The sequence below is a fragment of the Portunus trituberculatus genome, chromosome 47 (genome assembly GCF_017591435.1).
Source record: "Portunus trituberculatus isolate SZX2019 chromosome 47, ASM1759143v1, whole genome shotgun sequence".
Classification (NCBI taxonomy): Eukaryota; Metazoa; Arthropoda; class Malacostraca; order Decapoda; family Portunidae; genus Portunus; species Portunus trituberculatus.
Window position 1 is genome coordinate 23154290 of NC_059301.1, and position 15464 is coordinate 23169753.

Here is a 15464-nt window from a genome sequence, read left to right on the forward strand (position 1 = left end):
TGTTTAAGAATCTTCCTATTGAGGATATATTAAAAAAAAAAACTTTACACATGCAAGAGATTAAAGGTATAGGACGGTAGTTTGAGGGATTAGAACGGCCACCCTTTTAAGGAACAGGCTGAATGTAGGCAAACTTCCAGCAAGAAGGAAAGGTAGAAGTCTATAGGCATAGTTGAAAGAGTTTGGCCAGGCAAGGTGCAAGCACGGAAGCACATTTTTTGAGAACAATAGGGGGAACCCCATCAGGTCCATAAGCCTTCCGAGGGTTTAGGCCAGGGAGGTCATGGAAAACATCATTACGAAGAGTATATACATATATATATATATATATATATATATATATATATATATATATATATATATATATATATATATATATATATATATATATATATATATGGAAAACATCACTGTGAATGATTTTGATAGGGAAGTATAAAGTATAGTCAGAAGGTGGAGGAGAGGAAAGAACAAACCCTGAAGTTTCCAAGGTAGGGTTTATAGCAAAGGCTTGAATAAAGAGTTCAGCTATAGAAATAAATGAGATAACAATAGTATATTCATGTTGAAATAAAGGAGGGGAAGATAAAAAAAAATATTGTTTATGTTTTTTGGCTAAGTGCCAGCAGAAGTTTCGAATGGAGTTAGATCTGGAAAGATTTTGACACTTTATATTAAAGAAAAACTTCATGGTTAGTTGGAGAACAGACTCAATTCTTAATTTGCATGATTCCAGGCAGAAATATAAATTGCCTGAGATTTAGGTGATGGAAGGCTCAAATATCTTTTATTGGCATCCTTTATATCATATATGACATGAGAATATGCTGTGCAAAGCCAATATTTGGAAAGTTTAAGTCGAGTGGAAGAGTAAGCTAGGAAATGTACTCTATGCTAAACACTATCACTTCTATTATGCATTCAGCACACAGAGACGGATCTCTGACATACGTATAGTCATTTAAAGGAAAATCAACTTAATGTTTCCTCAATTTCCCTTTATTAGCATAACCATTACTAATAACTGTAAATTTCACATCTTAACTAGAGTAGCTTCTATGAAGTTGACCGTTCTGAGTCGTCTCTTGTTTTTCTCACTCTTAGCAACGAATAATGATCTTGTACAAAGTTAGCAACTGCTAACATTGCACAAGGTCATTATTCGTCCACGTCTTGATTATGCTTGTATAAGATGTTGCATTTGTATAAGGGGTTGCTCTTCCAAACTGTGGAATAAGAAAAAATTCGTGTCACGAACTATTCTCTTCTAAAAATGACTGTCTCTGTTCTTTAGCCTCTCTCTCATCTCCACAAATGAATCTCTGGCTCTACCACTATTTTTCCATAACTGCTAAATGATCTTAATTGCTACTGCTTGCATCCTGCATCTCGCTGCACACTGCGCAGGTGTTTCTTCTTTCTTTGAATGTGTCAGGTAAATGTTGATTATATTTATTCATATTACGGATATCTGTGATTGCCCTGATAAAGAGATGCTGCGTGTCATAAGAAAATAAGGTAAGGAAAGACAACGGAAGAAGCTGTTGTTGTATCCTAACAAACACACTAAACATTACGTTTTGAAAAATTGGTAACGTAAGGAAAGTCCGTAATGTGTGTGTGTGTGTGTGTGTGTGTGTGTGTGTGTGTGTGTGTGTGTGTGTGTGTGTGTGTGTGTCTCTCTCTCTCTCTCTCTCTCTCTCTCTCTCTCTCTCTCTCTATATATATATATATATATATATATATATATATATATATATATATATATATATATATATATATATATATTACCACCATCAGGTGGTTGTAGGACAGTGAGACCCTCACGTTGACGCGATAATATATATATTTCAGTCAAAATCTGTTGACAAGAAACACCACGATAAAAAACAATGCAATACGCGCATTTCCTTTTGGCAGAGATGCAGGTGAAATAATTAGGACCCCTCGACGGGTCGTATCCTTCTGTATTCCACCCACATTCCCACCAAATGAGAACGGCTGTGATACAGGTACGTACATGCTACATTATGTGAGATGGCTAAATACGATAAAATACAATCATAGAATGGCGTGCGAGATAAGTACGAGTACGTCTGAAGGACGATGAACTTACGTGTTAGGGTCTGTGGCACGGTACAGAGATGACGATGTTAATGTGTATACTCTGTGTGGTAGCTTGCTGTGGATTGAGCTTTGGTGTGGCACGGCATTCTCTCTCTCTCTCTCTCTCTCTCTCTCTCTCTCTCTCTCTACGCCAGGCAGGCGATAACAATATATATATATATATATATATATATATATATATATATATATATATATATATATATATATATATATATATATATATATATATGTAATGTTCGCCTCCTCTTAATTTTTTTTTTCTTATCTTTTTCACACACACTTACACTTCATCACGTAAAACTTGTCTCAAAATAATATACTACCAAAGGTTTATCGCGATATACCACGCACAGGTACCTAACTTTTGTACAACGTCCATGTCACAAATTGAATTTGAGATAACATTTCCTTCATTGTTTAAAATCACGTCAATTTTATTATATTTCATACTGTGATATTAAGAAGATAAATAAAATAAAGGATCTATGTACAAACTACTTATCTCGTTTTTTTTACTTTCAAGTAGCACGTTTATTATGATATTTTAAGTACGTAATCAAGAAGTAACACCGCTACGTGTTCTATTAGTGTTAGGTAACACCAAGGTCCACAGAATAGAAGGTCGATCTACTTGCAGCTCTAGAAGGAAAGGGGAGGTCTTGTGACGTCAGTGTATTCACCAACAGGGAAACTTCCTCCCAGGACTTATTTTTCTTGCATGGAAACCTCACGCTCTCCCTCTACCGCTGAGTACATCATACTTACCTGGCATAGGAGGCAAGTTTTGTGAAGGCACCCTCACACCCACTACCTGCCAGGGTCTCTCTCTCTCTCTCTCTCTCTCTTTGACCATTGCATCATTATCATATTTAATGATATCAATACTCTTGCAGTTATTAATTATGAATTATTATTATTATTATTATTACTATTATTATTATTATTATTATTATTATTATTATTATTATTATTATTATTATTATTACTATTTCATTTTTACGTTACATATATAACTGATGCAATTTACACAAGTAACTGAATAGGGACCTCTCAATAACTAGACATCAGAAATTTACTAATGTAATAGACTAAGGTGCAAAATTACCAGGAAAAAAAATAGTAATGGTTTTCATTTATTACATACTACATACTGCATATTATATACTACTGATAATTAAAACAGTCACGCACCGCACAACTCGGCATTGTTACCGATGTTGGAGCGGAAGTCGGAACAGAGAAAGAATGGGAGAGAGAGAAGCAGTTTGGTAACTGAACCAACGTCCCCGCTCAGACCACTTGTGAACCCGCTGACGTCACGGATGCGCAAATAAGACACATTTTGAACGCTTCGTAGGTCGACCTTCTATTCTGTGGGCCTTGTGTAACACGCACTGCCTACTATCTTAGTTACATTAAAAAAAAAAAAAAAAATAACGTAATCAAACACTATCTACATACAACTTATGCATTTCGAGAGTGAACGCACTATTTATGTTTATATGTATATATATATATATATATATATATATATATATATATATATATATATATATATATATATATATATATATATATATATATATATATATATATATATATATATATATATATATATATATATATATGACGTAATTTTAAACATTGAAGGAAATGTTATCTCAAATTCAAATTGCGACACGACGTTGTACATACATTAGGTAGGTACAATCTTATGCGTGGTATATCACGATAAACCTTTGGTAGTATATTATTTTGAGACAAGTTTTACGTGATGAAGTGTATGTATGTGTAAGAAGATGAGAAAAAAAAAAAATACGAGGAGGCGAATGTTGTGCAATGAGTGGCAAGTGAAATACGTATCTCGATTTTCTCGCGTTCGATCTTCGAGCAGTGCTGCCTGGCGGTAACGAGTGAAAAGTTTATTATTATATATCATACTTAGTTAGATTTTTTGCGTAGTTGTTCCTTTATTCAAACCTTGGCATAAGTAACGTTGCAGAAGAATGTAATGGTATTTAGCAGTAAGGTTGTGATAATGTTTTCACTAACTGTAGTCTTAACGCATAAAAAATGGAAGCGATTGCTGAGAGGATAGTAAAAAGGTTGTAAGGACGTATAAAAGATTGGGAAGTTGCAGAAAGGTTGTCAGTTGCGTATTGAAATATGTTGTTAGGACGTACTTCACTACGTAAAAGTTACAAACGTCATAGTTTTATATTTCTGAATAACACGTAGAAAATACTTAAGTGTATTTGCTGAGATATAGGCTACCACCATCTTTGCTAGATATTGGAAATTACGAGAACAGATGACTGTACATAATGTGACCTTAAGATGTGTCCTGCATCACGGGATCAAGGAACGTGGCCTTGTTTCAGGGACGAGAGGAAAAGAGAACTCCTCACTTGAACATGTTAAGGTCCACATTGGAGATCTTAGATTTCTTTTGATATTAATTGCACTTTTTTTTGTGTGTGTGTGTGTGTGTGTGTGTGTGTGTGTGTGTGTGTGTGTGTAATTCACATCGGTCGTCTGCTGGTCACCCAGCCAGTCTTCCCCATTACGGAGCGAGCTCAGAGGCCAGAGCTCATAGACCGATCTTCGGGTAGGACTGAGACCACATCAACACAACACACACCGGGAAAGCGAGGCCACAACCCCTCGAGTTACATCCCGTACCTATTTACTGCTAGGTGAACAGGGGCCACATATTAAGAGGCTTGCCCATTTGCCTCGCCGCTTACCGGCGTGTGTGTGTGTGTGTGTGTGTGTGTGTGTGTGTGTGTGCCGTTTTAACCCTTTGAATACCGGGATATGTTTTTACCTTGAGATTTGTGTACGATTAGACCATTTTATTGACATTAGAAAGGGTCCTTGGAGGTCAGAAGATTAATGTCAAGGGCCCGTATTAACAAAAATTCTAATTAAGATTTCATCTTAAATACACATCTTACCTCTTAAGTAGTCTTAGCCAGGGTCTTAAATTTCTTTTAATATTAGTTGCATTTTTTGTGGCATAATTAACCTCTTCAATACCGGGCCATTTTTGCTTTGAGATTTGTGTATGATTGGACCATTTTCTTGACATTAGAAAGGGTACCTTTGGAGGTCAGAAGATTAATGGCCAGTCTTTACTATTGTAATCCCCAATATAAGTTTCTGAAGCTGTATAAAATCACCAAATAGTAAGCAGAATGAATATGAAAACGCATCATGTGGTATTCAAGGGATTAAGATTACTGAAATTAATATTAAATATTTTTACTATGTATGAAAAAAAAACATTCATTAATATATTACCACAAAATAAGAAGGGAAGGAATGATACTTACATTGTCAATGGATTTATTGTTATCTGAAATTAGAAGCGATTCAACATTCCTGCAAATTTGCAGTAACTGAAAATGAGCATGTGCTCTAAAATAGAGTAAATTATAATAATAGGAAAGAGAACTAGAATAATGTAGTGATAAGAAATAGATAAATAAATAGACAGATAAAAAGATCAAGTCAGATGACCGTGACAATTCCATCATCACACATCATCTTGCTCCGTGCTCCATCTGGAAGCTTCAAGTCTCTCGTTGGTAAACTTTGATAATGTATTTTTTTCTTTAGACAATATTACCTATCTATCCTAGACAGTCTTGTTTATATAAAAAAAATCTGTCGATGATATTCCCGGCTGCGTTTGTCTAGTTTCGTCGGATTTCTCGTTTTCTTACATTTTCAATGGATTTAAAACAAAGAAAATGTTAGCGAGGTATTGGATCTGAATGTCAGTCATCCCTTTTTTTCCTTCTTCTTCTTTTCAAGGTATAAGATGATAATTCTATGTGATCTAAGCTTAACGAACAGAAAATTACGACACATTGCTAAATATGTTTTATGTATCACCATTGGTGAACACTGGACACGTGGAATGTATTTGCGTTGCCTTGGGTCCTGTTGAGTCACGCTGAGTAGAGTATGGGTGAGCAGGCCATGATAAGTAAGATTGCACCCACTATGTACTTACACATAGTGAGTGGTGTTGTACGACGGAGAGGATAGAGAGAAAGAAGTGAGAGTACTGTTGGAGAGAGAGAGAGAGAGAGCGCAGTTGTGGTCGTGGAGAGATCGGGGAAGGGAGGAGTGTAAGGGAGGTGTCAGTGAGTGGAAGTGTGAGGGGCGCGTGGTGCTTGAGTTGGTGTCAGTGAGAGGCTCGCCATGTCCTCCTCCTCCTCCTCCACCTCCAATGGGAAGGTGCGAAGGGTCGTCCTCAGCACAGGTAACATACTGGAAATGGAGGAGCTCATCAAGAAGGCTGGGCAGACCACCATCGAAGAGGTATACCCGATCAATACCCTTCACAGGTCATCATCAATAGAGCTTTTGATATGCATACTTACAGTTAGGGATCATTGATATTTCAAGGCTCAGTTCATATATGTATTGTACATCATTATTCTGATTAACCAGAATTGTGTGCATGCCAGCCACATCATAAGTCGGCGATAGGGGACGTTGTATTTGGTTAGACACTCATAAATAACGTATTGGTAACTAGGAGATGTTATAAAGTTGTGGTTACCGTGTTAAATGAGTGTTTATATTTATGTGACACTTGGCTTAAGTTTAGGTCTCTCTCTCTCTCTCTCTCTCTCTCTCTCTCTCTCTCTCTCTCTCTCTCTCTCTCTCTCTCTCTCTCTCTCCATGGCCTAACATTTTACTGTGGGAAATGTTCTTGTAATAATAGGTGATAAAGTAAATCTGCAGTTTCATATGATTCTTCCATGTTTTCCATTTCCCAATATATGCTTAATAAGTGTATATGTGTGGTGCAAAAACATGATTTTTAAGATGGGAAATGCAAACCCATACTACTTAACACCAAATGGGTAAGATTTGTCCCTGGAGGGATTTGTAAAGTAATTTTGATTGTCATGTAATAGTTTTGGTGATAAAACAATGAGGAACATTTCAGAATTAAAACTGATTAGCATTAAGCTTTTGAAATGTCTAGGCTATGCAAGCATTAACTTCCAAGCTCTTATCTTGGTCATGCAACAATTATTCATTTATAAAGTAAATCAGAGCAAACATTGTGATTTCATACCTGGGATGTGTCCTTAAAATTGCATGTAAACTTAACATCATAGGCTCTGAAAATTTGTTGTCACCACTGAGAGACTGGGGAGGTACCAGGTATAAAGCCTTGCTTGATTTGGGTTTGAAGAAAATGGTTAGTTAACCCTGGGTTTGGTCAGATAGATAAAAACCACTTCCACAGCCTGGCTAGGAACTCTGTTCCACTTTATCCACACTTTGGTTAGAAACTTCATCAAGTCTAACCCATACCTAATACATGTATGCAACATAATGCTTATGGTATGTTGAGTTGCTTGTGACTTTGAGTCTCTTGCTGCTGAGCCCTTTGCCAGCCACCCATTTCATACGTAACATATAAGAGCAGGGTGGACTTGAATTTTGGTATGATAAGGGAGCCAACACAGTGTGGAAGGAAACTCCATGTTGTAGGCACCTTCATACCACTATTCAGTACATAAAAACGTTTGAGCTGGATTCAAGGTATGACCATGAGTGGCTGTCTCAATGCCATGTATCCATTAGACTCATACATTACTTGCCACTTGGAAAGCCCAATACAATGTCATGACAGAGACCTCAGGTGCATTATGAGTTCATTACATAAAGTAAGGGGAAACATCCAAATCTATAAACAGTTAATTATCTCTCTACTCAGGATCATTAAAAAAGCCAAAAAAGCCATACATTCTTATTCCATTTGCAATTATTTGAACAGGACATTACTGAATTAACTACATCAGCTTAGTTTCCGATACTCTTGGAAAATATGTTAATCTTTCCACATGAACTTTGCTTATTGTTGATGATATCCTTGCCAAATTTGATTTCCTCCTTCTTATCCTTGCATTTGTTATACATTCATGTATAATCCTTTTGATTTCTTAGTGTTCATATAATCATCTTCATGTTTCGTTACAGTTCTGTTATGCTTGTTTCTTGTTCTCTTCATTCCCCTTGCTTCATCTCAATTTTTATATTCTTCATATTCATATATATACATATATATATATATATATATATATATATATATATATATATATATATATATATATAATGTTTTTTTTTTTCCCTTATTTTATATACACATCAAAAAATGTGAATTTTTCAATTTTTCATGTTTACATATTTTTGTTGAACATCATGTTGTTACTTAAGTCTTTAGTCTTTCACAACTGGTTTTTGTTATTCTTTTCTCATTTGTTGTCTTTTTATTTTCTGCATTATTGTCTACTTATTATTATTATTATTTATTCTATTATTTATTTTGTTTTTTTTAGTATCATTAGATTTTTTTTATCACAACCTTTGTTCTTCATTCATATACTTTCATACATTCACTTGTCTCAATTTTTCAATATATTTAAAGTCCATGCCAAATCTCTTTAGTTAGCTACTTGCTGAATCCTTATCTGTGGTATAATAGCTGCTTATCTCATGTATAAGGACTTACCCTTACTTTTTTCTCAGCTTCATTCTCAAAGTTATGTTCATTGTAAATACTCATCAATTACTAAACAGGGTAGAATGAATCTTTCTTTGCTGCAAGATTGCATCTCCTCCTTTCTGCTGTTGCCTCGTCATGCTGACTCTTTTGATCTTACTTTCTGCTTACCTCTTCCTTTCCCATAGCTTCCTTGTGCAAGCCATTATATTGTCTCAATTCAGTTTTGTGTATCTCCAATATTTTACTTTATTTACTTGTAGTCTTAGGAACTCCCTGCCTCCTTAAGTATTTCCTCCGTCCTATGACTTACTTAAGCTCTTGAAAGAGTGAGGCTTCAAAGCACAATACAACTCTAGCCTTGATTTTGGACTCTCACTTTAAGGGACTGGCACTTTCAGTGCACTTTTTATTTATCATGTATATATTTTACATAGATAGAACTGTTTCCATTGGATGAATGTAATGTGAGTGCATTAAAAGAGCTGGGTGAAAATTAACATTCTGTGAAGGTGGGCACTCTACATTGTAAAATAGTGGTTTTATGAGTCTTTCTTTCATGAGATGTATCAGAATATGAATACTTTATAAAATACACAAAATTCATAAGTTATTATTGTACAACACTAATAATACCGTACAAATTTTGTGTACTTTATAAAGTATTCATATTTTGATCCATCTCATGAAAGACTCATAAAACCACTAGTTTACAATGTAGAGTGCCCACCTTCACAGAATGTTCATTTTCATACCATATCCTAATACCATATATGATATTAGAATATGGTATGATGAAGGATAATGGTACAAAAAAAAAAAGTCTTTTTTTTACAGCTTCGGGGAAGCATAAATACCACCCTCAGCAGCTGGGGAGGCACAAAGGATGAGGAACAGCCTGGAGAGGTGTTGACCATCCAACGTGTGGGAAACAATGCTGAACTGGAGTCCAATGACACCTCAAGCAACAAAACGACTGTCAAACTGTTTCTCAGCAATAATGATTCCACCCAGGTTGAGGATGCAATTAAGACAGGTAATCACACTGGGACTGAGTTGGTATTGAAAAAATATCAGGGCATGCTTAAAAAGTATTAGCATATTGTTGCTGCAGTGATATTGCAGGAGTAGCAATCCATAAGAACTTTTGGTTCATATTCTTTCCTCCTTTTCTTCTGTTATCTAATTATCTATGGAAGAAGTGGATTATTAGGTGTTATGCATTCTTTGCTCAATGTTTCTTTCAGTGATGGAATGTTAGATACAAGATGATTTTACTTTATTTTGTTCTTGTTCATTTATTTTTCTCTACATATTATGCAAAGGAGAATTTTTCTTTTTCACATTTCTTTTTCTAGTCTTTTCCAACTATTATTATGTGTACAATGGAAGTCAAATTTTTCATTAATATTTCATTGAGATTTTATTTTCATGACCATGTATTTCCCTCCCACCCCTTATGTTACATCCTATAGCACCTGTAGGCATACTTTAAGAGTATATGTGGGAAGTGCTGTTCAGCTTCTGCCTATTAATGGTGCAGGCAATTTTATTTATAGTGGTACCCATATTAGGGCTCATATTACCACCCAAGTGCATTGTTGGTATAACCACTTAGAGCCTGGGCATCATGGTGACATGTAGGTAACTTTAAACCACTCGACAAAGGGCATAGCTTCAAAGTGGTATGTGGTGGGATTCAAACCTATGTGTTGACGTTTGCCCGATCCCATGCTCACCACTTTATCCACTACGCCACTGCCTCCCCTCCTATACATACCTATATTGCCATTTTGTTTTTATTGTCACAATATTGATAAATATATTTATTTTCAAACTATTTAAACAATCTCAAATATCTTATATTTTAGAATGAATGGCAAAAGTGTTGAAACTGTGTATGAAGGATTTGGCTTCTTTAGTGATAATGCTGATTAGAGCTACAGTTTGAGAAAATCCAAAGAGTGAATTATGGAGTTGGTTGAGGCATATGATAAGAATGAATTAAAAATGAGATAATAAAGAATATCTATGCAGCCCACCACCACCCCTGTAGCTTTTGTTCCCTCTCCTAGTGTCATCCAGTCTCAACCTGCCTCGCATTGACTTGGTGATTGTAACACCACCTGATGTGAGTGATGATGCTACACTGGAGAGTTTGGAACCAGTCTGGAAGGCATTAGAGGATGCTGTTGGGCGGGGAGAAGTGTTGTCTCTCGGTTTGGCAGATGTTTCCTACCAGCTGTTTCGAGATTTGTACAACTGGGCTAAGGTATAAAATGGAATTATTACCTAATTACCAGTGTTGATTTTACATTTTTGTAGTTGTCAAGCTAATTTGTTATGTTTGTCTCACTCAGAATTGCATGTAATTTATGATCTGGAAGGTAAATTTTCAGTCAAACATGCATTTTCTTTCAAACTACTTATTTTTTATTTATTTTTTTTTATCCAGACTTGCAGTATTTATGATCTTATTCTTAATTAAGTATAAGTGATTACTATTTTTCTAATTAATGAGATAATTGCTAGTTACTTTTTTACATTAATGGTGGTAATTATTTATTGTGGGTGTTACAAAATGTCTGTATTGCTCAGGTGAAGCCAACCACTCTGCAAGTAAATCTTTCTTCCTGCTGTGTGGTGCCCCAGGAGCTTTCTTCTTTTGCCCAACAGAATGATGTGCAGGTTCTCACCCACAATGATGCTGCAGGTGAGATATTTACCCCTTATTTATTACTTCATTCTATCTTAAAATATCTAGACTCAAGCCATTTAATTAAGCAAACATAAATGTAATTAGTATAATCACTTTTCTTCAACTTGCCAAACACTTCATCAATGGAAAATATCAAAATCTTTCAAAATCTAACTCCTGTTAAAACTTCTGGCACCTGGCCAAAAACATCTCCAATAACTTTACTTCTTCATTTTTCCCTCCTTTATTTCATCCTGATGGCACCACTGCCATCACAGCTGTCTCTAAAACTGAACTCTTCTCTCAAAGCTTTATTAATGAGTCTACCTTGAATGATTCTGGGCTTGTCTCTCCATCTCCTTTTCCGTCTGACTATTTAATGTCCTCGGTTGAAACTCTTCAACCATGCCCTAGCTGATCTAAAGTCTCAGAAGGTTTATGGACCTGATGGAGTCCCTCTTATTCTCAAAAACTATGTGTCCGTTCTTGTACCTTGTCTGGCCAAACTCTTCCAATTCTGTTTATCGACTTCTACCATTCCTTCAGCCTATTCTTAAAAAAGGTGACTGTTCTAATTCTGCAAACTTCTGCCCTATAGCTTTATAACTATTGCTTGTTTGAAATCTTTGAATCTATCTTCAATAGGAAGATTCTTAAACATCTGTCACTTCACAGTCTTCTATCTGATTGACATTATGGCATCCATTGAGACTAATCTACTGGTGATCTTCTGGTTTTCTTTACTGAGTTTTGGTCATCATCATCTTTTAGAGATTTTGGTGAAATTTTTGCTATTGCCTTAGGCATATCAATATCTTTTGATAGAGTCTGGCACAAAGCTTTGATCTCAAAACTACCCTCCTATGGTTTCTATCCTTCTCTTTGCAACTTTATCTCAAGTTTTCTCTCTGACTGTTCTATTGCTGCTGTGGTTGACGGCCACATTCTTCTCGTAAATCTATAAACAGTCGTGTTTCTTAGGGTTCTGTCCCATCACCTACTCTCCTCCTATTATTCGTTAATGATCTCTAAACCAAACTTCTTGTCCTATCCATTCCTATGCTGATGATACCACTCTAAACTTTTCCATGTCTTTTCAGTGATGACTAACCTTTCAGGAAGTTAGCAGATCCCACAGGGATGCCACAGATACCTGACTTCTGATCTCTCTAAGATTTCTGATTACGGCAGAGAAAACTTTGAAACTTTGTAGTGTTCAGTGCCTCAAAAACTCAATTCCTCCATCTGTCAACTTGACACAACCTTCCAGACAACTATCTCCTCTTCTTTAATGACACTCAACTGTCTCCCCCCCTTCTATACGTCTATACTGAATATCCTTGATATGTCTTTTACTAATAATCTGAACTGGAAACCTCACATCTCATCTCTTGCTAAAACATTGTCTATGAAGTTAGGCATTCTTAGGCATCTCCTCCAGTTTTTCTCATCCCCCCTAACTGCTAACTTTGTACAAAGACCTTATGCCCTATGTACGGAGTACTCTTCGCATTTATGAGGGGGTTCCACTTATACAGTTTTATTAGATAGGTTGGAATCCAAAACTTTTGGTCCTATCATTTACATTTCTGACTGACTGTGTTCAGCTTTTTTCTCACTGCCAGGATATTGTTAGTGGTGGGCAAGTACCACTAATTTCATTACTGGTAAAACCTTTACTGGTGATCTTTACCGGTAATACCAGTACTTTACCAGTAACAATGCTGTGAGACTGGCAGGTGGTGGCACATTAGGGCTGTGGTGTTACTCAAGGTCTTAACGAGACTGGTGGTGTATGATTCTTGATGGGACAGACATGTCTGGTGATACCAACCTGACTCAGCCGAAGATAGCAGGACTGTGTCTAATGTGTGCTAGCACAGTGAGCTGAGTTGGTACTGTGTTTTATGTTGTTACTTGTCAACTTCCTGAAGCATATTGCCATTTTGGCGCTGCCAGCCCAACAGCCACCACTATTGTCATACCTTCACTTGTCAATGATAATGACTAATAATGATAGTATTGTGGTGCCTCGCAATAACGAACCTCACAGTAACAGATTTTGCTCAATAACCGACTGGACTAACCTAACCTAACAAATTTTTTGCGGACCATTATGGCAGCTTTTTTTGTTTTCCCACGGATCCATACTTCCCAAGTGGCTGTGCAGATGAATACACATATGACATGATAGACAAACCAAAAAAGGCATGCTAGATACCATTGTAACTTGTTTTGTTTGTCTATGATTTACAAAACATGTAATAAGGTAGAGAGTGGCGGCTGCTTGCCTGTGGGAGTCACCGGAATGACACTCGTGGTGATTTGTGGTCCCTGCCTGGTTGAACCTGCAGTCTGCCAAAGTGAAATGCTAGTTATGCATTTCTGTTTGAATGTTGTTGGGCAAGTGGGGATAATGACACTGCCACACTGAGTGAGAGAGAGAGAGAGGCCTGCTGATGTGAATTGGTAGATATGCATTTGTTTGAAAGTTATTGGCCAAGCAAGGATAATGAAACTTCCACACTGAGAGAGAGAGAGAGAGAGAGAGCACCGCAGCTGACCAAAGTGCAGACTGCAGACAACAGACTCTAAAATTAAATCACTCCAATCCCCTGATTTTTGTGTTTACTCACCAGTCTTTGGAGGTTTACAATTTCATTTCTTTCTTCTTTTGCCTGATGGTAATTTAATATGAAGTGAACTAGCTTTTCTTCTTGTAAATGACATAATGAGCAAAGTGCGCAGTGCCAGCAGTGGTGACAAGAGCAATGTAAACAAAACAACCCAATCGTCTGACACACACACACACACACACACACTCTCTCTCTCTCTCTCTCTCTCTCTCTCTCTCTCTCTCTCTCTCTCTCTCTCTCTCTCTCTCTCTCTCTCTCTCTCTCTCTCTCTCTCTCTCTCTCTCTCAAAAGTACTTGTTCATGTTGCAAATTACTGCCTTAGATTGGCTGGCTATATGGCAAGTTTGCAGCAGGGAAATACTCTATAGCTAGGCTCCATAAGGTGGGGGCCTGTGAGGTATCACACTTGGCAGTGTAGCACTTCCCTGCTAAAATGCCATGTTTAGGATGGAGGAACACTTTTCTATTGAGAGCACATCTTAATTTTTACCTTAACAGAAATGTGGAACAAAAGTAAGAAGGATTTCAGAAGTACGTAATTCAGAAAACACACCAGTTTTTTTAGAAAATGGAGAGAGAGAGAGAGAGAAAGAAAGACAGACAAAGGGTAAGCAGGTGGAGCAGCGTTAGAGAAAGAAGGCAAGCTCATGATTTATGGGGTGGTGACAATAGTATGGAGGTTGTCTACTCTGACTTTGATGATCCCTTGTCTTCCTCCCCTCTTTTGCCACCTCAGCAATGTCCTTGAGGCAGTGGTTGTTAAAGATGTCTCTGGACCACATGGGAATTGGCCATTACACCAAACGGAAAGCTATATCTTTTAATTTACGTATTCTTATTAAGACAAATTTTTATTACAGTACCCTTCTAAAATGATAATGAATTCTTTTATTTCAACATTGAGTGTAGAATAAGATGGATTAAATTTTGAATTTTTTTTTTTTTTTGCATTATTTAAATAGAATAAATTACCAAAAAGTGAAAGGGGGTGTTTAATCCATTAGTGCCCAGTCATAGATCCTGTTTGAATTTTTTATGAAATTTGGTAGAAATGGTGTCAATGGGATAAGGAATACAAATCAAAAAGAATTTTCTGGAAATTGCATTTGAAAGTTAGGAGAACATGCATGTCCTTTAAAGTATGCTTGGGTACTACCCACAGAAAAAACTGTAGAATATACAAAGTAAGAAAACAAAGAAAATGCTGGAAATTTGTATATATTATGATATTTATTAAACCTCAGTAATTGTTTGGGAATAAATGTGTGTTTTTTTAAGAAATCTAACTTAGCAAAATAACATGATAACTTTTTTTTTATTTATTTCTGAAATATTTTTACAGTTTACATTGAACTTAATCATGAATCTGACAAATAAGCATTATGTTCATTTTGACACATGACATGTTTCCACTGTCCTTTATGCCCATTACCATTCCCACCTTGCAATAAAGATGCCAAGCCAGGAT

General features: G+C 36.3%; 1 protein-coding gene across 1 annotated transcript in view; it reads left to right on the top strand.

Moving 5' to 3' along the window:
• Positions 1–6091: 6091 nt before the first annotated feature.
• Positions 6092–15464, top strand: part of LOC123520806 (glutamate--cysteine ligase regulatory subunit-like) — a 17743-nt gene continuing 8370 nt past the window's right edge. The window contains exons 1-4 of the mRNA XM_045283427.1: positions 6092–6459; positions 9500–9698; positions 10738–10934; positions 11261–11375. Of these exons, the coding sequence (XP_045139362.1) occupies positions 6340–6459; positions 9500–9698; positions 10738–10934; positions 11261–11375 (631 nt within the window). The 5' untranslated portion in view covers positions 6092–6339. The remainder of the gene's footprint in view (positions 6460–9499; positions 9699–10737; positions 10935–11260; positions 11376–15464) is intronic.